The 25,795-nt window shown below is 49.1% G+C and overlaps 1 protein-coding gene across 3 annotated transcripts in view; it reads right to left on the bottom strand.

Annotated features, from left to right (window-relative positions):
* Positions 1 to 1,522: 1,522 nt before the first annotated feature.
* VAPB (VAMP associated protein B and C) overlaps positions 1,523 to 25,795 on the bottom strand; it is a 57,090-nt gene continuing 32,817 nt past the window's right edge. For 2 of the 3 annotated variants that reach the window (XM_004759927.3, XM_045070726.1), the window contains exons 3-6: positions 16,983 to 17,086; positions 13,561 to 13,641; positions 11,457 to 11,633; positions 1,523 to 8,719 (exon numbers count right to left, since the gene is read on the bottom strand). In XM_004759927.3, coding sequence (XP_004759984.1) covers positions 8,561 to 8,719; positions 11,457 to 11,633; positions 13,561 to 13,641; positions 16,983 to 17,086 — 521 coding nt within the window. In that variant the 3' untranslated portion in view covers positions 1,523 to 8,560. The remainder of the gene's footprint in view (positions 8,720 to 11,456; positions 11,634 to 13,560; positions 13,642 to 16,982; positions 17,087 to 25,795) is intronic. The other variant, XM_013060153.2, reaches the window with a different exon arrangement.

Below are 25,795 nucleotides of genomic sequence, written 5' to 3'. Positions count from 1 at the left end.
CACCTCTATTTCACAGCTTTAAGAATGACCACCATCTCTAGTCCCTCTTCCAGAACCCCCTGGGGTCTGGAACACTGAAATGTGCCTCACTTATGGCCTCTGTGATAAGGACCCCTGGGCAGCAAGACGACAGGCTCATTAGACTAACGCCATCAGGACGTCGCTAGCAGAGGTCAGGAACGAGAGCCTGATCAGTTGGCAATAAAGTGTTATCACCCCCGCCCCCCGCCCAATCCATTTCTATATCCTCTGCGGCAAGTGCTCTTCCCAGGACCAAAATACTGTACATTCCTATTTCCACATTCGTAAATGTACCCCTTTACAATTGCATTTCTGCTGTTTCAGCCCTGGCCCTTTCCGTGGTTAAGACTCCCCTTCCTTTGAACGTCCTTCATTCCTGATCATCACGTGTGTGGTCAAACCACCTTTACACGAACAAGCGGCTCAACCTCATGCAAAGAAATGGGGACTGAAGCCAAGAAACCGTGTGCCCTTTCCTGATGAGCAAAGAAAGGCAAAAATCTGACATGGCAACGTGCTAGCAGTGGGCGGGGGACGGGCAGACGGTGCTGGAACAGAAGCTGGCATGTCCTCCACGAAACCCGGTGGGGAAGTCACGGGATCAAATTTTAAATGCAGGCACCCCAAGGAACTGTGCCCCATTATTCCCGCTCGTGGGCAGGGGTCCCGCTGTAGCTGTGTTTGTAGCAGCCAAGACTAGCAACAGGAGACGTGCACCTCTGTGGAGGACTGGTTCAGTCAATTATGGGCACATCACAGAGAAAAACGACAGAGCCATCAAGAAAATGTGTGTGGACAGGAAATGATCTCCAACATGTGACAAAGTCAAAAAACAGTCATGACAGGGCAGTCTCCGTGTGCTGCCCTCTGTGTGTAAGGAAGGGGACACGGGCTGGTGTGTGCTCAGACACATGTGCGGAGAGGATCTCCGGAAAGAGGCAAACGGGAAATGGGACATTCAGGAGTTTCTGGAGAAGAGCAGTGGGTGTGTGGGCTGGTTGGTGGCAGGGGCAGGGGAGCCGGTGGATCTTCATGCTGTCTCTTGGACCGGTGTTAAGTCTTAACGTTTGCGTGTCGCTTCTTCAAAAGAAATGGAAATGTTGTCACTCACGCTTCACCCGGATAACACCATATGATGGAGAGCTGCCCACCACCGCTTAAAGCCAGAGGCTGCCCCACCTTGCAGACTTGCTAGCAACATCCACCAGCCAGGGCTCTGTCAGTCCATGACGAATCCTCCCCACCCACCCCCAACAGGCAGGAAGGACGAGAATACGTGCCTGGCTCCCACACTGGGCAAAAGTTTCCTCATCAGTAAAATGAGGAAGTTCCCTTCGGTCTGTTTCCGTCACACGAGATATCTAAGATTTTTCATTTTAAACCGATTTTATGTTCCTAAGACTCAGTGGCAGAGCAAGGCGATGGGCTCTGGTGTTTTCTCTAAAGCATATCCAAATGCTCTTAAGCCATCTCTTCGAAATAATTTTACACCGAAGCATCCTTTAAACATATTCAGAGCACAGAATTTATTGACCAGAATGCGGAGACAGCTAGTACAAAAGTTTACGCCTTCGCAGGGCGGGCTTCATCAGGCCGACACGGCAGAACATGTGAGAACACGCTCTGAACAGCTCTTTCGATCTGGACACTGCAGAAATACATCTCCTTCCCTCTGGGAAATGGAAAGTCAGCCATAAAACCATGAATTTATTACGTATCAGATAACCAGAATGGATGATGGTAGAGTCCTTTCCTGCACCAACTTTTTAAATGAATTCTCAGTCAAAACAGGAAATACAACTCAAAATACAGAAAAGAAAAATTATGGAAACAATAGCATTGTAAGACAGCTCTTAAAAGACGCGATCCCCCAAAATGTTAATGTACATTGAAGTCAGAATGAAAACACACACTATAAACTGCAGAGATTTTTTTTTTTTCCCCGACACAGGAAGAAAGCTGTAAAGCAGAGGGGACAGCGTGCGCCACTGAAATGACTTCTTTTCTCACAAAGGAGAGAGGTGGTAAAGGGGTCATTTAAATAGATCATTCTAAGTTTCTTAGAGAAGTTCCCAACGGCAGCAGTTTATAAATTCTTTAAAAAGTAAGCAGCAGACATGAGAACCCAATGTACTTTGCAGTCGGCTCTCTACACGTAAGCTTGGAGCACTTTACTGAGGGTGCTTACGAATGAAACGCACAAAAACAGATCACTCCTGTTGATTAATTCCTCAGCGTCTCCTCCAGTATCTAACATACCGAAGGTAAACCGATAAAATGTTTGCTAAACACAGGAACGTTGAAGGCAAGCGGTTCTTGCACTCATGGTCTCGGGATTACAGACAATAAATTCTGACCTCTGAATCCAACTACAAGAGTCAAGGGAAAAGCCTCGTTTTAAAAGAATGCCGCAGTGGAAGGTCACAGCTGAATGTAGTTGACTTCGTAAGTACAAAAGAAAGACGGTAATGCAGGTGTCCAGTTCACAGAAACAACCAGACCTCTTCGTATCACACGGAAAGCCACTGAGTTGACATGAGAAGCAAGCATGCTAGTTTATTAGTGTTTTAAGTCACAAAAAGCTATGCATCCTTGCGAGCACTAAGCCTTAAGGAAACTGATCTGACAGATCATCAGATCTGTCTACCCTATTTGGCATGGACTGAAGGGAAACAAGAAGTAGATGGGATCCACTGGGGCCGGCTGCGGCGCTGGGCAGGAGGGACATGGACACTCCGGGGCCCAGCGGGACGCAGTGGGCACACGGTGGTCCCGCACCCACGTCCGTTAGCCGAATGATTAAATAGACATCAACCCTGTGGTCTAATGAAGTAATTCTAATAGGGCGTTGTCACAGGATCAGTGTTTCCTGGTTTAAAAATGAACATTAGCATTTATCTAGCGGCAGAAAACTATTACCCCATGGTCCTGTTTTATGCAACTGGCATCTTTTAATCAAAGCAATCCATATTGTGGCAACATTCCAAAGTATCGCAACTGTGAATATCCACGGCAAGTCGGGTAACAGCTATGCTCTTGTTGCTAGCTTTTCCTCCTCTTCTACCGAGTCAATGCAGATATTTTCTAATGAATTAATTCCATTAGGAAAAAAATCTCAAGTAATTATCTTACCCAAGACAACCTCTCATCTACCTCTGCGGGTTTCACTTGCAACTATTATACACAACCATTCGTGTGTGTTCATGTCTTCTACATTTTCCAAAATACCCCTGTAATGAAAAGTAGTAAGACGAAAACTTCTCGGTGGCCTAGATGACGTCACTAACACCCCGCAGAGGGAGGTCTGGATCCCGCTGCAGGGGTCGGTGCGGGGGGGGGGGGGCTCTCGTGCACCCAAACTGACATTCTAGGGAGGTTGAGCCTGTGGACTGTGCGTGTGGCAGACGGGACTCAGCTACTGGAGTGAGAGGGTTGGAAGTCTTGCTGGAGGCCCATTTTTCACGGCCTCCCGAGCCCGCCTCTGGGCCCTGGGACTTGCTTCCTCCCAGGCTCTCCCAGAGAAAGGCAGCGCTAACTCGGGGAGAGGTCCGCACCCAGAAGCTTGGCTGTTCTGAAACCCCGCAGGCCACTGCTGTGACGCCAACCTCAATGGACTGCCCTCGCTTCACACTGAATTTACGAGCTATGCCAAGCCCCGCAGAGAGCAGCCTCGTGCCCCGCTCGCCGAGACGGACTGGGCATCTCCTTCCCCCCAATTCACCCCCCACGAGCATCAGGCAGAGCTCTTCAGGCAACGAGAAAATGGAAAGCAGACCTGTCCCTCCCTGTCTGAGCGTGTTTGGTTTCAAAAAGAAAAAAAAAGCATCTCAGTGTCCGGCTTCTGTCCACTGGATCTTCAGGGCAACTGCGTGAGGTAGGAAGACAGACACGTGAGGGCACAAGCGGTGGGAGCGCCCGAGCCCGCGAGCTCACTCAGCAGAGCCTCCGCACGGCCCGTCTGTGTGGGACCACGGGCCAGACCCCGCCGTGGCCATGCCGGCCTCCCCGTGGGCTCCCTGAGACCCAATTCGTTCCTAATGAGAGGCTCTGAGAAGTTGCTCAGTGTAGCCTCTTGGAGACTTCATTTCCTCCCTTTCGAAACAAAGCCCTCATCCTGCAGCCCCGCCCTCCCATCGCAGCTGTTTGAGCAAACGTTCTGGAACGTTCTGGAAGGGCTCTGCACAAGGCCGAGGCAGCACTGGAACAGCAGCTACTTTCCCCGAGAGGTTCCTATCAACGCAGTTCCACCGGAGGAAGGTTAAAAAAGGAAACGAGCCGTCCACAAAGCCAGTCGGGCCACGGACACCCCGAGGGGCCCCTCTCGACGTGTGGCACCTGTGGTGACCACAGGCCCTAGCAGATCTGTGCGTGGGAACCGGAGCCACCCCCCGTCTGTGCGTCAGGGGACTTTCTCAGGACAGGTCCCGTCCCGGCGACCTCCCACCAGTGCTCGCACCAAGGGCAGGGGAGCCCGCGCTTAACTGCAGGCGGACACCTCGCGGTGGTCACTTCGTAACTCCGGAGCTGGACCTCGTTCTGCTCCTCCTCTAGCCAGACGGATCGCGGACAGGGACAGGGGAGGCCGCCCTGGACCCCCGAGCCCGCGAGATGCCCTCAGGGAGCGGCCACCGCCAGCAGAGGGCGCAGCGGCCTCGTCACCTGAGGCAGGCTCCCAGGGCGGGGGGGACTGGCAGATCCACGCTCAAGGGGACAGGGACGCCTGGGCCCCATCTCACTCCCTGTTTTTGCCTTTCAAACCAAGAATTCCACAAACCGTAACCAGAAACTTGTGAATGGTCCAGTTTAGAGGAGGGACTGAAAATGACAAACGGTATTGTGTTTTGGCATGGATTTCTGAGTTTGCAAATATAAAGATTTGTGTGTGCAAAAAATAGAGGCACCATTTGAAAAATGTTAAGCTACTTACATATGATACATATGCTACACACACACACACACACACACACAGTTTGTTTTCAAATTAATTTGAAAGGCTATTTAGCTCTGAGCTATCACTGCATTCAGTTGTATCTGACCCAGCAGAGCCTGCAAGACGGCACTGATATCAGTGGATAGCAGTTCTGTTCCTGGGATTTGTTCGAAAGCGTTTAGGTTTTCACGGATCACTGGCGGTTCCTCATTTTTCCCACTTCTGTGTTATGTAGGTATAAGCCGTCTCTCTAGGCATAAACTGTCCACTGCTAAAAATCAATTTTGATTTTATCAGTATTTATTACTGCTGGTGCAGGCAATTTAGAAGACGAGAGAAGGAAAACATGCAAACTAGAAGGATAAAAAATAATAAAGCCGGGTCCTCATACCTACAAATAATACATCCTGCTGCCTTTAAGAAGTAGTTTGTATTTTAAGAAGTACTTTGTATTTTAATAAGAATTTGTACTTTAAGAAGCATTCTGTATTGTGCGGAGGGAGCTTAAATTATCAATTAAAAAATTCAATCCATAAAAATTTACAGGACCCTGTTATTGCTTACGCCTCCTTATGTATTTGTGGGCTCGGTGGCAGATTTCTGAAACAAAGGCACCGCTCTCCGAGCTGCTGTCAAGGGGTGCCCGAGCGGCAGGCAGGAGGCGGGAGGGCTCACTTAGTCAGCCCTGCTCAGGCTGGGCCAGTTTGTTCTGATTCTTTGACTCGTTTCCTCCTCGGCCAGGCCAGGCCATGGGAGGGACCGTGCATCTACCTCTCTGCCTGACTCTCATGCTTCCTTTCCTGTCATTCCAAGAAAGACACTCAAAAGGTGCATCCCTGCCCACGTTTGAGATTTTGAGTGTTTGTGGCTCTTCAAACGGTCCCTGACCCTTAGCCGTGCTGTGCCGCACGCTCCCTCTCCCGGCTCGCTCTTTACTGCCTGGATGATTTACATAATATCCAATCTTCCCGGCACTGCCTTCCTTCTCTCCCTGGGGAGCTCCCTTCTTCTGCTCAGTCAAAAAGCCCTGTAAACTAACCTGCGTTCGCTGAATCTCAACCTCTAAAGGAGCGAGAGATCTTACAGGATGATTAGTGAGAAAGAAGGCAACGGTGGGTTTTAAATTCTCATTTTCAGCTACAAACAAAAGGTCCACATCTTCTGAGAAGCTGAATGCCGTCTCCTGCATATACACAAAACACAAAGTACCTTGCCAGGTTCGAGAACAGAACAGATATCCGAGGCGCCGTCTTTAAGAACTCGGTCGCCCCAGTGCAAGCGCAGGCAAGCTCGGGCGTCCTGCGCCAAATGCCACCAGCTGTTCCTGCGCATCGGGTTTTATGGGAACACACAGCCACACCCCTTGAGAAAATGCCTGGGGAGTCCTGCTCCAGAGAAACGGGACCGTGCCGCACTCCGAGGAACAGTCCGAGACCTACCCAACCCTGGTCCTTTCGAGGCTGTGAGAGGCTGGAAGCTACCAGGACCGGTTCGCTGCAGCTCCCACACCTGGGAAGACCGCAGTCCACTCACAGAAAATCAATGCCAGAAGGCACCATCTTTCCACCCCGTTCCGTAAGTCCCTGGATCCACGAGGACAAGAGAATACCGGAGCCTAACTTCTACTGGGCCGCCCACCCCATGCACGCACTCAACGCCGTCCGAGCACCAGGTGTGTGGCTGCGAACTAGGTCCGCTCCACGTCCCGGAACCGCGAGCACTCGGGACCCAGGAACCGCACACGAAGACAGAAGCTACTTACTTGGACGCAGATGCCCAGCTCCCAGGCTCTAGGTCCCTGACCAGATCCTCAGGGCCAGAACCAAGGCCCTCCCGCCCCAGCCAAGCTCAGGAGGAATGAGTCAAGCGGACGACTTCTAAGAACTGTCTTCCTTTTGATGGCTCTGTCTTTTCAAACCCACCTGCTCCCCGCAGCCACGCTCAGCACACTTGTCCCTCGTCTCTTCTGCTCGGTTTCTTGACCCAGAGAAGAGAGTTCTTTCTACCCAGGGGCAAAGCAATGGAAGGGCAAGGGTGACCAGCTGCTTAAGATTTTCAGCAGTTTTATTTTTATGCTCTCCGTTGAAGCCAACCACACACACACACACACACACACACACACACACGATTATATATATTCCATCATTAAACATACAGATTGCTCACTGATAGGGCTCATTTTAGAACCAACCTTTCAGTGACAAAACAATAACAAAGATCATAAGAATAATAATCCCCCCCATAGCAAGTGTGACAAAATGACAAAAGAACTCTTAGTTCTGGGGCTTTATTTTTTTTTTTTCCTTTTTAAGATGCTACATAGTCAAACAGAATTGGATTGGTCTTTTATGGCATAAAATTAATTTACAGTCAAACTCTCAATCACTACTTGACGATTACCTGAAGAGACTCTCACCCCTCTCCCCGCCCCCACCCCACTGGTTCCCTGTCTGCGGCCGCCCCTGCCGCCCCACTCCTAGCGAGGGCCACACGGGAGAGGTCAGTACCAGACGAGGGGCACGTGTGCTGGAGGGAGCACAGGAAGCGGAGGGGCAATGAGGAACAACACAGAAGCCCGGCCAGTCTTCTCCACTCGAAGGGGAACAGAGCTGACTGCTGCCACTAAGAACCTCCCCTCTCGGACGGCTGTCCTCTATTCACACAGACAAACCTTCCTGGCAGCTCTTCTCCCACAGTCAGACAAACCACCCCTCCACATGTACGCAGGGCCCGGAGAACCTCCCGAGAGGAGCCCACAGCTCTCCAGCCGCAATGCCAGCAGCTCCCACCGGCACCAAGGGGCACAGGTGATGTGTAGCCCACAGCAGTAATTATAATCTTGTGGCAATAAGGAAACATGAGATGAGATACATGAAATAAGTTAAATATGCATTAAACATCTCTGAATAACAAGTGAATCTCGCTACATGAACCCACAGTAATTTAGCTTGGTCCCTTTAAGAGAACAAAGCATTGACTTTGATTTCCAAAGTGTTGGGCTAGTCGGTCAGCATCCGCCTCCCACTCCCGACGGGCATATCCAACGCTGCCACAGCACAACGCCATTGGCTTCTGACCCCGTTCATCAGTCCCAGGGAACCACGGCCAGGGGCAGAGCAGAGCAGGACATGGAGCAGCAGCCCAGCCCAGGGGTGAGTGAGCAGGGGCGGGGGTTGCTACGTGGAGGGGACGGCCCTCCCACCGCACTGGGCTCCCGCTCCCCAAGGGCCAGCACCAACAGGCAGGAAGAGTGTCTTGTTCTGAGAGAGGTAATCAACCCAGCCACAGGTACCAAGGCTACAAATGTTTAAAGTGACACTTACGACATGCCATTACGATTTAATCACGGTTTCCCTCGTCATTAATAAAGACCAGTCTTTCCCCCATCATTTACTATACATTTTTCACTTTCTAAAAGATTGTTACATTATAATTGTGTGTGTGTGTGTATGTGCACGCGTGCGCACGCGCAGGGAGGGGGTAATTTAAAGGCAAGACCTGTGAGATGTCATCACACATTAACTTCTTTTTACACATGGTTATGATCAATTCAAAGCCCACGGTATGGCGGGCCATCAATCCAGTAAAGCCACCCTCCGCCGGCCGCCTCTACAAGGCGATCTTCCCTATGATGACGCCAACGATGAAGAACAACACCACGAGCGCCAGGAGCCGGGCACTGGGGCCCTCCTCCTTCCCAGCCGCAGCGAACGCAGGAACGGGGCTGTTGCTCTGCACGGTCTTCCGCATCCGAAGTCCATCTTCTTCCTACGGGAGCAAATGCACATTTCAAAGACAACCCAACAGACCAGGAGCAGCAGTCAAGCGTCCAGCTTCGCAGGGTGCGCTTGTAAGCAGACCTGAACCTCATGGTGTGGGCCGGCCTCCTCAGTTTTCAAAGGGAGAAGTGAATCCCACGGAGAAGGCACTGGCGTGAGGCCACTGAGAAAACATTACCAGAAGCCCCTCTTCCCTGCCACCCACCCACACGACACGGCCAGGCACCTTTTTACACCAGGCATCTGAACAGGCTCGCCCTGGCTCCCCATCGCTTTCCCCTTGAGAGGGTCAGCCAGGTCCTTGGCACCCTGGGACCACCCACACCGCCCTGGCCACGCCTCCCAGCCCCTCTCCTACATCACTCCAACCCTCTGTCTTCCTTTCCTCTACTGAGCAGGCCTCCCTAACCAAACCAAAGGTTTTCAAATGACAGGTACTTCCCAAAGCACAAACATAAAGATCACAAGAAGCTACAAAATGGGAGGCCCAGAAGCTTTCAAACGCAGAGCTCTGTATCGGTGAGTTACGTGCAGACTGCTGTGCAGAAGACATGGTAAGTGGAATATTAAAATGTGACCGAAGCTGATCTATGCATCTCGGACATTGCCTACTTAATGCACGGAATAGGGGCCTTTTCCTCCTTTACTGCTCCCAAGGCCAAGTCCACACTCCTCAACATGGCGCGCAGCAAGGCCTCCCTTCTCGGGCTCAGGGGCTAACTACCTCATCTACTCGTCCCCACACTTGTCAGTCCTGCAAACAACAGGCAGCCAGCCAGCCCGTTGAGCTGAGTCTCCATGGCACTTGTGGCCGTCTCTGTGGGGCCACTCATTACTTGGGTCATCAGTATTTGCGTCCCCAGTGACCCTAGTCAGCAAAGAGCTCCTCAGCGGCAGGGACAGCTCGTGTTCGCGCCCACAGCACCGGGAACATGGGAGGGCCTTGGGAAATGTGTTGGCCAAATGAAAGAATGAAACAACACGAAACAAGAAATCAGTGTTTGGCAGGATAAAGAATCTTCTATTGTCAAGACTAGTCTGATAATATTTTAAAGATATTCTGCTCATGGGGCATGGCCAATATCGCTGCATAGTGATAAACGACCGATGTTATTCGATTAACTTCCCCCAAAAAAAATGGGCAGAGCAAAATACAGCATTTATTTTATTGGGTTTATATAGAAGCTATTTCTACCTATTTATCACTTTAAACAGCACAGGACTCTGTTTCTGAAGAGAAATACACTCAAGGAGAAGCTTTAGGCATATCTTGGATTTTTAGCCAAAAAGTAAAGTGTCAGCTTCATAATTTACTCCATACTAAAAGAAGTTACTGAAGGAGGCAAATTAAGATTACTGCAAAGAAAGAAAATGATGCCATTCTCCAGGCACTGTTGATTTTCCTGTATTGACGGCACTGTCAGAATACAAGAAGAAGTCACCTGAATGGGATGGATTATTACGTGTGTCTGCTGCTTTGGTGGTTAAAGAGCAAAAGCCTAGGGCATGGGTGAGTGGCATGATCGAGAAGAAGGGACCAGACCAGCCTCAGAGTTAAGCGGCAACAGAAGTTCCTATGACTAGATGTTCGGAAACATTCTCTTCAAGACCTTGTCAGAAACAGACATACTTTTAAAGCTGAAAGGGGCCTTCAACATGTTTTGCGAGCAGAGGCCGGGAGATGCTGTGACCACCACAGACTCAAAGCCAGTCAAGTGTGGGCAGTCACCGGCACAACATCTCAGGCCGCCAAGGCCAAATGAAGTGCAGCCCGCTTGCCTTCACCGCCCAGTGCGACCTGACCTTCTAACACCAACGCCAGCTACCTCGTCAACAGCCACAAGCTGGAGACTCGCATTTCTCCTTCTATAATCTCCACCTGTCGACTGCACCGACTCCCCATCTCCAGTCTCATCATCATGTGTCCAGTCTGAGGAGACCCTACTGCCCAGACCCACCTAGAATCTTCAAAGACCAGAATTATGCCCGTGTTAAAGGAGTACAGGTCGGTGTTTACCTATTTCCTCTACTGAGGAAAGATTCTCACCCACCCGGGATGGAGCAGGGTTTGACACTGTGAATTCAAGGTAACCACTGCTCTTTTGTGTTTAATCTCAGAGTTTGTCTTCAGTTTATACTCATGGGAGGGCAAGAGGGGCTTTGTTTCCTTACAAGAGGACGAGAGCCTGCACACTGCGGAGGAGAACAGGACGGATGTGGACTCTGAGACACAAAGCCTGGGTTCAGGTCCCACGGCAAGTGTGACCTGCCAGTCACTTAACCTCCCTGTTCCTCAGTGTCTTCATCTGTAAGCTGGGGATGGTAAAAACCCTACCTCACAGAAGGGTTTAGAAGATTAAATGAATTATAACATGTCAAGTACCAGCGAACAAGAATTTGAATAGTTGAGAAACTTGGGGGACACGCATCAGAGCTCTTTCAGAACTTGATGAAAGCCACAGAAATTTCTCTCTAGGGAAAGAATATGTAAATACAAAACAATTCAAAAAACCAGGGATGGGTCAACTTCCCGACACAAGATCACAGCGGAATAGCCCTTGTTTTCGGTAGAGGAGCAGGAAATGAAACGCCACCGCGGGCGCCTGGCTGGCCCGGTCTGTACAGCATGTGACTCTTGCTGTTGGGCTTGTGAGTTCAAGCCCCGTGCTCGGCGTGGAGGTTACTTGAAAGAATAAAATCTTAAAGGAAAGAAAAGACGCCATTACCTTGAACTGCTTGTTCTCGTCCCGGAGCCTCTGCACCTCCCCCTGCAGCCTCTTACACTCCTCCAGCACCTTCTTCACTTCGCTGTCGTCCAAAGAAGAGCTCAGAGCTTTAGACACCGCTGGTGTTTCTGTCTTTGATGCAGTTGTGGGTAAAATTTTATTTATTTCTACATCATGCTGTTCAGAAATAAATGAAAGCCCAAGTGTCACCAACTATGTAATAAAGGACTTTTTTATGCAAAGTAAAGTAGTTCTCAGCAAACACCACACGTGGTAGCGTTTCATCCACACTGTAACATGTCACATTTATTTTAAAAATGGATCACTTTATCTAGTATCTTAATAATCTAGAGCGACTGGGCCCCAGAAGTTATGGATAAGAGCAAATAATGAAGTCCGGCTGAGACTAATACTTCAAAGGAAGAGAAAAAGGGCTGTGCATACCGCACTATCAAATTCCTGCCATGCAAAAATTAGCATATCATAATCGTGCAAGCTCAGGAGTTATTAGCCACAAATTACTGTCACCAGGAAGACCTCAACATCCCCAGGATGGGCCTGGACGGGGGAGGTGGGAAGCCAGGGAGGACATTACACAGAGGGCGATTTATTTCACCAAGTCAGAACTTGGAGCTGGGCTGAAGGTGAAACTAGCTCCTTGTCTGCAATATTTCAATTGAGGGGAGCCGCACATCCCCCCACTTCGCTTCCAAGACAGTTATGACCGTCTCTGGAGAGTGAGCGAGGAGGAGCCGGTACCCGGGAGGGCACGGGGGTGGTCAGGTGTGCTGGGGATCACTGGCCTGGGGGTTCCACGCCGCTCACAGAAAACGACCGGCTCTCCCTATCGTACTCTTGGGCTTGACCCTTCCTCTTCCAGATGAGAAGACGGGAGCCCCGCAAAGGGCGAGGCCCCCATCTACAGAGCTGGTACCGCAAAGAGCCAGGAACAGAGCACAGGTCTCACAGGTTCCCAAAATGATCTTCCCGGGACAAAATATGCAATGGGTAGAGACAAAATCGACAACAAAAAACTCCCATTACCCATTCAAAGAGGCGGGATCAGGACGGCGGTCAGTGGCCGAGCAGGAAGGAAACACTGAGTAGCAGAGGCCCACGCCAGCGGTGAGCCTGCAGACCGCTACGGACCAAGCTCACAGAATGTGAGCTTCTCGACTCCCCAACTCCTGCGACTAATGGCCGGGGTAGTGAGATTTTCTGTAGGGTGGTTTTTGAAACAATTTAAGCTCCTCTGACTAGGCTGAAGGAAGGTCCAAATCTGCATTTCAGACACAGTCTGCTCTCTCAACAGGGCATGAGCAAGGGCCACGAGAGGTCTGCCCCATGGCTTCACAGAGAAAAACGAGCGGATAGCTCGGGGGCAGCTAGTTCTTGCCATCGCCCCCTCCCGCAGCATGGGGGTGGGGGGGGCCTCCCAGCGGGAGGCGGTTCTGCCCCCACCAGTGCATCCCGGGCAACGTCTGGGGACAGTTTTGGTTGTCACGCAAGATGAGTGAAGACCGGTTATCCGGTGAGGAGAGGCCAGGGTTGCTGCTCAACATCCCACATGGCCCGAGACGGCCCCAGTGTTAACAGTGCTGAGGTTGAGAAACCCTAAATCTAAAAGCAGGTTTAACGAAAGAGGCAGGAGGGTTAAGGGGGTGGCGAGGTGGCGTTCAGGGAAAGAGCAGACAGGAGACCTAGGACAGTAGTCTGTGAAACCAGAGAACCCGAGAGCTTACCACCTGTCCGTCGAGCCCCATGATAAACGGCAAATCACTCCCTGCTGGGGACCTACCCACTCTTTACAGCAAACTATAACTTTGCCAAGTCAGAGAAGCTCTTTAGGATTTATGACATTTCACCAGCCAACAGGTTGCACTTCCCAAGAAAAAAAATTGTTTCAATTAGTTGTCTTTCCACCAGTCTCTCAGAGGCTGATTTCATGAAGGCCCCTTATTTGTTGACTTCAGCTTATTTTTTTCATCAGACATCAGAAGTAGGAAAATAATTTGCCAACTTAAATCTTGGTTTTGCAGGAGATGGTATGCAAATGAGTATCAGCTTGCAACATTCAATTATTGTTAACGATAAACATACTTACTGGTTTATCATTTTCTGCTGGCAATTCAAACACACATCTAAGTTTTGAATCCATAAGGTCTTCCGGTTTTGCCTCCTTCCACTAAAACAATTTAAATTTAATAATCAGGATATTATAAAGCTGCTGGAAGAATAATTTTCTTCCTATAACTGACAATTTCAAAAAAATATTCTTAATGAGAAAGCCCGGGTGTATATCAAATAAAGAACTTACGTCTGCTGAGATTTCAGTATTTTTAACAGGACAAGATTAAATACAGTAGCTTTCCTGAATATTTATTACACTTCACGAACCCCAGCCCTGCTGCTGATTCCTCCAAGCCAACCAGTGCTGCTCCTGTTGCTAGTCTGTGGGAAGCACATGGAACAGAGACAACCACCGCTGAAGGAAGAGGAATTTTCTAAATTATGTCTGAGCGGTCAGAGGTAACTCTGGCTCTCCTTAGGAAAATAAAACTTACTCTGCAGGGGGCACCCCTCTTAGAGTAAGTGTATACCACGGGGGAGTGGTTTGAGAACTTCACTGCCAACTACTAACGGGGCACATTCAGGAGCATGCCGCTGTCTGGGCTGACCCCCAATCCCTCCAGCCTGCTAGTGGGGAGTCCTTCCTGGCTAACTCCAGGCTCCAGGAGCACGTACTCTTGGCTTAATCCTCCTCTGGGCAGTGGAGGGCAGACCAGCACAGCAGGAAGGTTATAGTATGGAAAACAAGAATAAACTCTTCCACCCTTGCCCCAGGACCATGCAGGAGGCAGCTAGCGCAACACAGGTACCAAGAGCCAAAACCAGGAGACCGTGTGTGTGGCGAACAACAGGAACTGCCAAATAAGCCCCAGGAGACCCCTTCAGTGGACTAGCAGGCCACTCCAATGAGACTGAACAGTACATAGGGAAAATGCACAGAATCGTAAGGAAGGAAGCCACAGACTATATTTTAGTCTGTTCTATGGACACACACACACGAGCACACGTGTGCCTGTGTGCTTGTGTCGAAAGGGCAGTAAGCAAGGCTCATCACCAGACCAAAACCACCAGGTGCGACCGCTGGTGAGCAGGACATTCACGTGCTCTCCGAGTATCCCATCACTCCGGAGTGTCACAGATGACCTATTAACCACAAGGGGCAGTTGCGCCTTGATACCAGAAAGTTGGCAGTCACCATCTTAACCAAGTAATCCAACTTAGCATCGTCAATAGAGGGACAACCCAGTACTTAATGCCTTCTGATGAGATGCATACAATGACATTACTTATGGAATGTTCTTGCCAAAAACATTTAACCTCAATTTAATCATGAAGAAATAACCAGACAATCCCAGAACTGGCCTGGACTCAAATATTCAAAGTCATGAAAAACACAAGCCTTGAGGGTATTATACTTCAATAGAGTAACAACTATGGTCATTTTGAAGCAACTAGAAAATGCTACATATAGGTTTCTCTGTTAGATAGTATGACTGGATGAATGTCAACTTTCCCAGGTATGAGGACAGTGCTGGGACGATGTAAGACACTGTCCTTGTGCTGAAGGGAGTAGGAGTGAGTGCCATGAAGTCTGTGTCTTAAGAGTTAAGTGGTCGGGCAAAAACAATTTACGGCAGAAATGAAGCAAATGCGGCGAAGTGCTCAATGGCGAGTCTACGTGAAGGTCACAGACCTGATCACTGTGTAATTTTTTCTGCTTTCTGTGTATCAAAATACCAAAAAATAGTTTAAAATAAAAAAAAATAGCACGAGGCTCTAACGACAATGGTTAGGTCTAGTATAAACAAATTATAGGTCACTTTTAGTTTTATTTTTGCTTATTTGTGTATCTCCAAAATCTCTTCCAATGTACGTTTATATAAAAGATTTTAACTGTTACACAAACTATCATAAAAGGAGAGAAATTCATCTTTATTGGATACAGAGGCCTGGACCACAGCAGCACTCAGATCAGCGGCTCTGGACACTGTGCCAGGTGCTTGACACCCAGAGCACACTAATTCCCACAACAATGTGTGAACCAGGTTTTTAAACCCCTTTTACAGCTGACCCAACCCTACAGAGAGTTAATGAAAACTGCCCAAGGCCACAACATTAGTACAAGGCAGAGCTCAGTCCCACGCCCGAGACGCCAAGCCCGTGCTCTTGTTGCTAAGCCATGCAGCAAAAGCCAAGCAGAACACAATCTTGGATATTCCAAATTTTGTATTTGCCATACATTTCCTTGCTCACACAAATTAACATGAAGGGACACCCATGTTCTGGGAAACAAAAGAGAAAGTAGTAAATGCCTCAATAATCATTCTTATGAAAGGGGAAGGTCCCCTATGGTCACTCATCTCTCTCAAATCTCCAAGTATCCAGCTCGCCCTCATCTCCTGCCCCAAACTTGAACATCCACAAAGATGGTCATTTAATGCTTTTCTAACACTAACAGAAAAGGCTGAGTGGTGACATTGGGATGTGAAGGGAAGCAGTGCATAGAAAGCCCCTCGCATAAAACTTTTGAAAGAGAAAAACCATAGTGCCTCGCGAGCCACGGCTGACTCCCATGTGCAGGTGCTCCCCGGGGGGCCGGTCCCCTAGCTTGGACCGGCAAGCGGCAAAGCGATGTGGGGTGTTGAGGGAGCCCCGCCTTCTTTTTCCTATCTGTACGCTTGAGGGCTGGCCATGCTGTCCTCGCTGGGACTGTGCAAGGTAAGGTTTATCTGTACAGTGTGATTCCCGCAGACACCAGAATGCCAGCTGATTCATTCAAATGTTTAAAAAAAAAAAAAAAAGCTCACTTTAAGGAGAATTTCCATTACAATCTTTTCCCAGTAAAAACAATAATATAATATCATTTATTTTATAAAAACAAAGTTATCTTATTTTTACCAAAATCAAGAGACAGAGTTAAACATGTATTTAAGCAGGGCGGGGGGGGGGGGGGGGGGGGGGGGGGGGGGGGGGAAAGGGAAGGGGAAAAAAAAATCCTGCTTAGCAGAACCAAGTGAAAAGCAAACCCTCAAGCGCTGCAGGACATTGAGCATCCCACTCCCTCACATCCGGGCTCTTGGGGATGGGGGTGGGCGCAGGGAGACATGGTCAAGGCATTCCCTAGACTAAGAAACACCCTTTTCTATGGGAGATGGAAGGGGTTATAAAGGGAAGGAAGGAATCCTGAAACTATTCCAGACACAACCCATCAGAACAAGCAGCTGCTGAAGCGAACTGAGAGGTAGACGTCAGGAAACAGTAGTGTTCTGTTAAGTCACATACAATGTTAAAATCAAAGTTTGAGAAAAACCATAAAGGTAGTCAAAGTACAAACCTCCTTGCAAACACCATTCCCCTTTTAAAACAATTTTGACATATCTTGAAATGCATGCACCCAAAATTCTGTACCTAATCATTTTAATTACTAAAAGAAAGTAAGAAGCATTCAGTACTTACTACTGCTTCCATATCAGAAGTGTCAGTCGGAGCAAACATAGACTGAACCATAAACTTGTGTTTACTTTTCTCATTGGGGTCATAATCGAAAGGCTGTAACATCACTGAGAAAGAAAATATTTCATTAGGTGGGTCAGAGCTTGGTTACCAGCAGCCATTTATGTTAAAACTTGTATCTCGGTTGTACAGCAGTTTACCAGGATTCTCATCTGAGCCTTACAACGACCCGGGTGAGGCCAGCAGGGCAAGGTGCCCGGCATCTTCTCCGCTTTTCAGGTCTCAAACCTGAGATCCTGGGAAGTCGGGGGACTTGCCGCAAGTCAAACAGTAGGTAGTGGCAGAGCTGGGACGTGGGTTTGGAATTCGGGTCTTCTGATTCCTAGCCCCGGGGTCTTTCACCACCGCCCGCCTGACACAGAGGTCGGCCACAGGGCCTACAGACCAGGTAAACCAGGTGTAAACATCACATGCCTTTTTGCTCAAGACAACAGAGCGAAATGATTTCTTAAGTGAACTAGAATAATCCAAGACATGTGATGGTATCATTTTAGTTTTCTTTGTCCATTTCCCTTATCAAAGTATTCTTTACTGCTTCAAATACAATTTCGCCCATGCAATGTTGGGAAATTTTCACAACCAGCACACTCACAGCATAGGAAAAACACCACCAGCGTACACCCCACCTTTCCTCCCCAAGAACCGAGAGGAATGGCACCGAAAAGCTCCCGCAGACAAGTCACGCCCACTGCACTGAGGCGCCTCCCCGCTCCTACTGGCTTCCTTAGAAACCACCACCCTGGGGCACCTGGGTGGCTCAGTGGGTTAAGCCTCTGCCTTCGGCTCAGGTCATGGTCTCAGGGTCCTGGGATCGAGCCCCACATCAGGCTCTCTGCTCAGCAGGGAGCATGCATCCTCCTCACTCTCTCTCTGCCTCACTGCCTACTTGTGGTCTCTGTCTGTCAAATAAATAAATAAAATCTTAAAAAAAAAAAAAAAAGAAACGACCACCCTTGTTAAATGGCGGCTCCTTTAAGATGCGCGACCTGCTGCAAGGCGCAGGCAAAAGCACACATCCGGTTAAGCTCCCTGACACACACCTTCTTCTCACACAGGAAAAGGCTCCTATCACCCCGACCATGAAAAGCGTGAACACGGATTCAGCATCCCCGTGAGCCAGAAACCTGGCCACAGACGGCACGTCTGTTAGGACCACATCTAAACTTGAAGAGGTAGGTACTGCTGTGGAGGTTATTTTAACGCCGGTTTGTTTTCAGGCAAGCAATCCGGAGCACGGGACGGTTAACTAAGTTGCCCCAGCTCACACCACGAAAGGGGCTGCTCACCTGTGGGTGGCCCGCCATGAGGGACTTCCCTGTGCTCTACCAGTCCAAGTGCTGTCCTTCTCCAGCACCTTTCTTTTTTTTTTTTTTTTTTTTTAATCATTTTTTTTTTTTAAAGATTTTATTTATTTATTTGACAGAGAGAAATCACAAGTAGTCGGAGAGGCAGGCAGAGAGAGAGAGAGGAGGAAGCAGGCTCCCCGCCGAGCAGAGAGCCCGATGTGGGACTCGATCCCAGGACCCCGAGATCATGACCCGAGCCGAAGGCAGCGGCTTAACCCACTGAGCCACCCAGGCGCCCCTCTCCAGCACCTTTCGTGCAGGGCACCCAACCAGGGTTCTCTGGCCTCTGAGCCCCATCTCACGGCTTCCCCCAAAGCTTCACCATCAACTACCCGCTGCGGGAGATAAAGGGCACGTGTCCTAAACCTCAGTTTGTCCTGAACGCCAGTTCACAAATGAAGAACCTGAGGCGAAATGAAGTGACGTGACTTGCTCAAGCAGCAAAACTTCAAGAAAGAGCCAAGGGCAGCCCAGCACCCTTCCGCCACACACTGGTCACTCCAATAAGAGACAGAGGCACATTCTGTAAATTCACTTTCCCCATCACATCTTATAAAAGTATACATGACACGGCACAGAATGCGAGTGTCCCCTCGACCCTGGGGACAGAGAAAGTCTACCACAATCCCATACCACAGCGGACTTCGGGGTTTCGGTATACGCAGTCATCCGGGCAGTTCTGCCACCCACACCATCCATGTCATGTGCTCTCAGCTACGGCACTCTACGGGGAGACTCCTTCAGGACAAAAATCAGTATATCTACAAACATTCTTCAATTCGGGCTTTCTACGGGGCACTCGACCTGTCAGTCAGTTGCACATTCAACTCCTGATTCAGCTCAGATCACGATCTCAGGGTCATTAGATCAAGCCCTGCGTCAGGCTCCACACTCACAGCTAAGTGGGCTTCTCCCTCCCTCTGTCCGTCCTCCCATCGGGAGTGAGCTCTCTAAAACAAATAAATCTTTAAAAGAAAAAATTCAGGACTTATACACACAAGACATCAAGTCTAAATAGCAACAGAGATATTCTGAGTACCCCAAATCCTAAGTGAAACCATCAGCAGAGAGAACAAAAGGTCATTTAAAACCCAAGATCACTCCACCTGGAATTTCACTCTTCCAGGTAGAGAAGCACAGCTCCCTCCCAAAAAAGCAGTTCTTGCTGGTGGCTTTGGACCTGGAACACAACTATTGCCCTTTCTGGCACCACCAAGTTAGCAAGAGCTCTCCTGTGGACAGACCTGGGGCATTGTTACACACGTGGGCTCAACACTTAACCCTGGGAACAAATGAGCAGACGAGCAGGTCAGCCCCACAGACTCTTCTCCTGAAAGCTAAACTGCCATCGCGCTTTGTCCACCTCCAGGAATAATGCAACAGGGAAAATACACCTGATAAACTAGAGGGCCAATGCCTTCACATGTGCTGTGATCTTTCTTGGACAGGGACTGACAACCTTTTTTGAAGTTGGGTCACGGTGTTCCAACTACTGTCTGATGAATGTTCCTTTCTTTACAACTTTTCTGTGAGAGAATGAGAGAGCCAGCACGAGTGGATGGCAGGGAGTAAGAGGAGAAGCAGACCCCCGCCGAGCAGGGACACAGACACAGGGCCCCGTCCCAGGACCCCAGACCCGAGCCGAAGGCAGTCCCCAACCAACCATTAATCCTAGATTAATGTTAGTTTTAAAAATTAATGTGAATTAGGTTTTGAGAATTTCAGATTTCACTTGGCTGTGATAAAACCCTGCCCTGGTATTTGTTTAGTACAGGAAAAAAGAGAACTCTGCCTTAGACGACACTCAGACCCCCAGCAGCACACAAGCTCTAGAAGCACAACCGCCTCATCCTTGAGTTTATTTTTCCAGCCGTGAAAGGCCCCCTAGGGTCTGCCACCATGGAGAGCTCTTGGACTGAACCAGCATTATCTGTAAAAAGCACCCAGCGCACAGGAGAGGACAGTAATCAGAAGTCGTCGTTAATTTTCAGAGTGGGCTCTGTAACTCAAACTACATTGGGACACACACAGACAACCAACAGGTCCAGAGAACCAAAGCCCCCTCCACCTGCAAACAGCCTCAGAAAGATCTGCTCTTCCCCCTGCAAACCCCTGCAGTGCACGTAAGAAAAAAGAGCCAAGAGACTATCCTGTGGATACCAGGCATGCACTAAGGCAAAACTGACCCTTTCCACCTCTCCACCCCAGCCAAGTCTCCCAATCCGCAGTACCTTCACAGCGCCCCAGGAAGGAAAGGAACAGGACCTGACTAGTGCTGACTACGTACAGGCACCAGAGAAGGCACGCTTGCACTGCATCTCCCATCCAGTCTTCACAACAATCCACCAAAGCAGCCCAGTCTCACTCAGACCCCACGGCCAACATATTAGAAGACAGAGCTAGAGCCCCACACTGGCTTTGCTTCCAGAGTCAGATTCCACACCCAGGTTCTCAAGGTACTACCCACAGACCCCAAGGGTCCCCCCATGAGTTGATCCATAAAGTCAACAGCACGGACATGAGAACACCACGACATTCTGTCCCTCTGCTGGTGCCGAGCTCTACGGTGATGGCTGGTGCAGAGCCAAAGTAAAACTCTGTGCTGCGAGGCAGGGTCACCTCATCAGGCATCGCTACACACTTGCAGCTTTTTTTAAAAGACCATTTTCGCTTTTAATATCCTGGAGAAGAAACAAAAAGGATTCATTCTGCCAAACTTCAACCCTTGACAACACATCTTATCACTCTGTGTGAGGAAATGCAGACACACATGAAGTGCTCCACTGTCTTGGGAAAGGCGGCTCCCCCACGTTTAGACGGTGAGCTGAACTAGAAGGCTTCTCCTGGAACACCAGTTACTAGAAAGAACAATGGACAGACAAACAATGGTTATGCAGAGCTAAGCAGATGGCAGGTATCTGCTCAAAAAGGAATGAACCGGGGCGCCTGGGTGGCCCAGTAGGTTAAGCCGCTGCCTTCAGCTTAGGTCATGATCTCAGTGTCCTGGGATCGAGGCCCGAATCGGGCTCTCTGCTCAGCGGGGAGCCTGCTTCCCCCTCTGTCTCTGCCTGCCTCTCTGCCTACTTGTGATTTCTCTCTGTCAAATAAAATAAATAAAATCTTTTAAAAAAAAGGAATGAACCGCACCTGTATTTCAAGGGAAACAACTTAAAGTAGTTGTTGCCAGTGATAAAATCCAGGCTTTCTACCAAAAGGAGACCCTTGAAAAACATCTATCTGACCTCAAGAGCTCAGTTTCCCAAATACTTGAAGACTTTTCTGATGAGATCAGTGATGTTTCGGATATTGTGTCATAAAATGTGTCAACATTTGGCAGATCTACATAACTCCACTAACATATAGTATCGCAAAACCCATTCAGAGTGCAAGGGAGCCCAGTGCATTTTAGTGAAACAAAGTTCAAACAGTTCACCATCATGGTTTCAAGATTCCACATTGTACTAAACTTTAAGAAAAGCGCCACTTGTTAAGTTTTGGTGTGTTATCAAAGTATCATGTCCACAATTATCTGAAAAAGCTACTGAAAACTCTCCCCTTTCCCAACTACAATGGTGAGGCAAAATGGCTAAAATAACACCTTGTAACAGACTGAACAAGTGTAAAAGCAGAACAAGAGAATCCAACCTATCTTCTAAGCCAGACGATACAAGAGATTTGCAAAACATGTCACATAATGCCCATCTTCTCACTGAATTTTTGAAGTTATTTTTCATTAAAAATGTCACTTTTTAGCATGTAATTGACTTACTAATGTTATTAAGTGAACTAATACTCCTTAAATTTCCCAGTTTAACTTACAACATGATAAATATTGATATAACCCCCAAATGAAAAGGTTCTTTGGGTCTACAATTTCGAGTATAAAGGGGGTCTTGAGACCAAAAGCCTGAGCCCCTCCAGGAGAAAAATAAAGTGGCTAAATAATTCAAGTTAAGGCATCGGCTTTGTGTAGTGCCTCTTGGGAGAAAGCACAGTTTAAAAGAGAAAGCAACCGGGTACCTGGCTTGCTCAGTCGGTGGATAGTGCCTGCAACTCTTGATCTCCGGGTTGTAAGTTCGAGCCCCATGTTGGGTATAGAGATTACTTAAAAACATAATCTTTAAACGAACAGATAAATAAATAAAGGAGAAAGCAACTTCATACAAAGCCTGAGTCTGCATGGACGGCATGCATCCAGGCCTGGGGTAGAGACAAAAGCACACGCGCAGGCACGCACGCGTATCTGCTACAGGAAGGGGTCTAGGGTTCCCTGTGCTCCTCTACCCAACCACCCGGCAGCGGCCTGCTCCACCTCTGCAGAGGGCTGTGGGGGTCCACAGGCGCCGCTGGGTGTCGCAGGGGTCACCCACACAGCTGCAGGCCTAAGAGAGCTGCCTACCTCCCACGCTGCCACGGTGCAGATCTGGAAGGACAGCTGCAAGTTTATCACTTACACGTGGACCTTTGGGTTCGACAAGAATGCGGAGACACAAAGCAGCGGCTACTGACAGCTATCAGACCACCTTACAAGAACGCTGGACACAGCCAGAGGCCGGGGCTTGTGAAATATAAACAAGCATGAGGCTGGCGAGCTGAACACGTGAAACTGGGAGTGACCACCGTGGTCTGCCGGTGAACCTCCAGGAAGCTCCCGCAGGCTCTGGGGTGGCCTCGGCCCCTCCCCCACCGCAGCCACTCTCCCGGCAGCTGCAGCAGCGAGTGGCAAGGAAGGCTTTGCACCCATCAGCTCTCCTTCCGCGGGGGCTCCCCATCGGCAAGCAAGAGTGAGCGAATCAAGTGGCCACCCAGACCCCGAGAGCCTTCACGAACCCTCGCTGGGCCTCAGTATCCACATCCTCCTCTGCCCCCAACTCAGGTCGAAAAGTCTGTGTTTCTCAGCTACTATCATCCCCTGTCCAATTCGATCTGCTGTACCCGATTGGCTAGAACTTTACGAGGACATGACAGAAAAAATGTTGTTCATCGTTTGTTCTTGCGGCTCCACACATGCAAATTGTGACAGAAATTATGTACTTTTTTCCGTGACAGGCTATAAAAGAGCTTCCCATTAACTTAATTTATTTCACTTGAATATCAGAGACACTGATGATAAAACCCTCTTAAACAAACCATCTATCCTACTTTTAAAACATATCTGCTGATACTACATTAAAAAGCAGCCGGTTACCAGGAGACCGCTCACCATTCGCCAGCGTTAATGCCTCGTGAGTCAGTGTCTGCCGTGTCAGACGGCAAAAGTGGGGTCCTGTTAGGAAAGGGTCTTTGGGGGGTAATAAAACGGTAGGTCAGTAAGATCAGACTTTCTTCAAAAGAGAGGAAATGCAGAATATATGTTCCTAAACAGCCCCCCTCAGAGAAATGATGACCTCATTTCTGGGGAGCACAGTGGCTCCCCAGGAGAACCCAGGCAGGCCCCCGCCCTTCCACGTGCAGCAGTGTGAGCAGAGCAAAGGTGTGCAAGGCTAACAAGCAGCATAGCACGTGCGTTAGGATTTGTTTGGTCTCAGAATCTTACCTTCGGGATGTCCCTCTCCTCGATTTCCACGGCCGCAATCACAGCTCAGGCCCCACTGACACCTCGCTTCGTCCAACTAGCTCTTGCTCCCAGTGACTCTCCCGTCAGATCACCCCGCACAGCTCCGACGCAGACCCTGTCAGTCTGCTTTCCCCTGCGTGCCCTACTCACCTTCACCACATTCCTGACCAAAAGCCCCCTCAAAAAAAAAAAGCCCTTTTCCCAAGTAAAAGACGATCCGTTCAACTCTTCCCAGTCTCCTCAGCTTTCCTGGTATGGCCCCAGAACAGGTCCACACACGCTGGCCACACCCCCAGTCCCAGGGTGCTCTGGCATCACCGAGGTCTCTTCCCATCATGTTGGTCTGGTCGTGTTGGCACGTCTCTCCCGGTCCTCCTGCCCTACTCACATCTCAATATACCAACCTTTCAGAACTTCATCCCCTAATCCGACTTGGTAATGAGGGGCGTCTCAAAGTCCGGCGCGCATCGGGATCACCTGAAGTTCTTGTTAAAACACAGGTGATGGGATCCCACCTCCAGGGTTTCCGATTCAAACATCTGGGGTGGGGTGGGGCTGAGAACATGTATTTCTAACACAACACTGATGTTGCCAGCCCGGGGACCACTCCCGGAGAAGGCACATTCAGTGTATCCCCAAACGCTGCGGCCGCCACCAGGACGCTACCCCACACCCTCGTTCTTCTTTGGGCACTGGACTCTGCTGGTGGACACCTGCTGACACGGAAATGCCTAAGCTTCTCTCCACACGTCTGCCCTTCGACCCAATCCGACTGAGACTGAGACCAGAACTTCATGCTTTGATAGTTCACATTCTGGGTACTAGTTTTTAACTGCTTGGCAGATGGGTACCTTCTTCCCTCCCAACATTCGAAGAACTCTTGAAGCATGCTCCCTCTAAAAAACTCCTTGGGGTAGCACAAAGAGAGGAGGCCTTCTTTTACCCTTACCCATGTGGCTTCCCTTCTGTCCTCTCTCCCAGAGCCACTCTCTCCCACCCATAGGTTCAGGTAGGTTCACAACTGTCCCCTCCATATAATTTCTATATGTAATAATCAAAAGGCTCTTCTCTACCACACTGCATTCATGGCAGAGTAATGTAGTTCCTGCTCTAGTTTTTTAAGGTGACCAGAAACAAGACAGAACCTGATCAGCTTAAAAGACCAATGTCATTACCACACTGAGGTGAAGTAATTCTAGCCGAAAGCAAAGCAGCTCAGCACTGTGGGCTGTGTACCCTCATCATGAGTAAACTCAATACTTCTTTTAGGATTCTCAAAATGCTGAAAATACAACTGCTTCCTGGGACTCTGCCTACAGATACCTACGGATGAAACTACGAGTCTAGCAGGCAAATGACTGTATCTACTTATAAGTAAGTTAACACTGAATTATCTCTGTGTTCGCTATGGGATTTTCCAATTCAGTACGGCCCATTTTAGATGGTGAACTCCTCCTCGTCCGGCTGACTTCCTCATGCAGAGACCAGTGCAAACGTACCTCGGTGTCACTGGAAGATGAGATGTGCCAGATGCAAAGCACTGACCAAAGAACAGACCTCACTCACTCCTTTTTATAAATGTATTTAAAACATACATCTTTTTAAAAATTCCAACACACTTTCCTGTTTCCTATAATATTTTATAATGTAAATGGAATGACACGACACAGCCTTTTCCTGATTAACTCTTGGGATTATGAACACACATTACATTCTCTCTTAGAAAGACCTACAAGCCATGGCTCTTGGGACCGATGAACCGAAATACCGAGAACAGGCTGCCCTGAGGCTTACATAATTCCAGGTCCCTCGGTTACTTCTGAACATTCTCCCCACTCACCCTTCGTGGCGTT

This window comes from Mustela putorius, unplaced genomic scaffold, assembly GCF_011764305.1.
Source record: "Mustela putorius furo isolate JIRA1106 unplaced genomic scaffold, ASM1176430v1.1 tig00003972_pilon_pilon_pilon, whole genome shotgun sequence".
Classification (NCBI taxonomy): Eukaryota; Metazoa; Chordata; class Mammalia; order Carnivora; family Mustelidae; genus Mustela; species Mustela putorius.
This window is presented reverse-complemented; position numbering and strand designations above follow the sequence as displayed.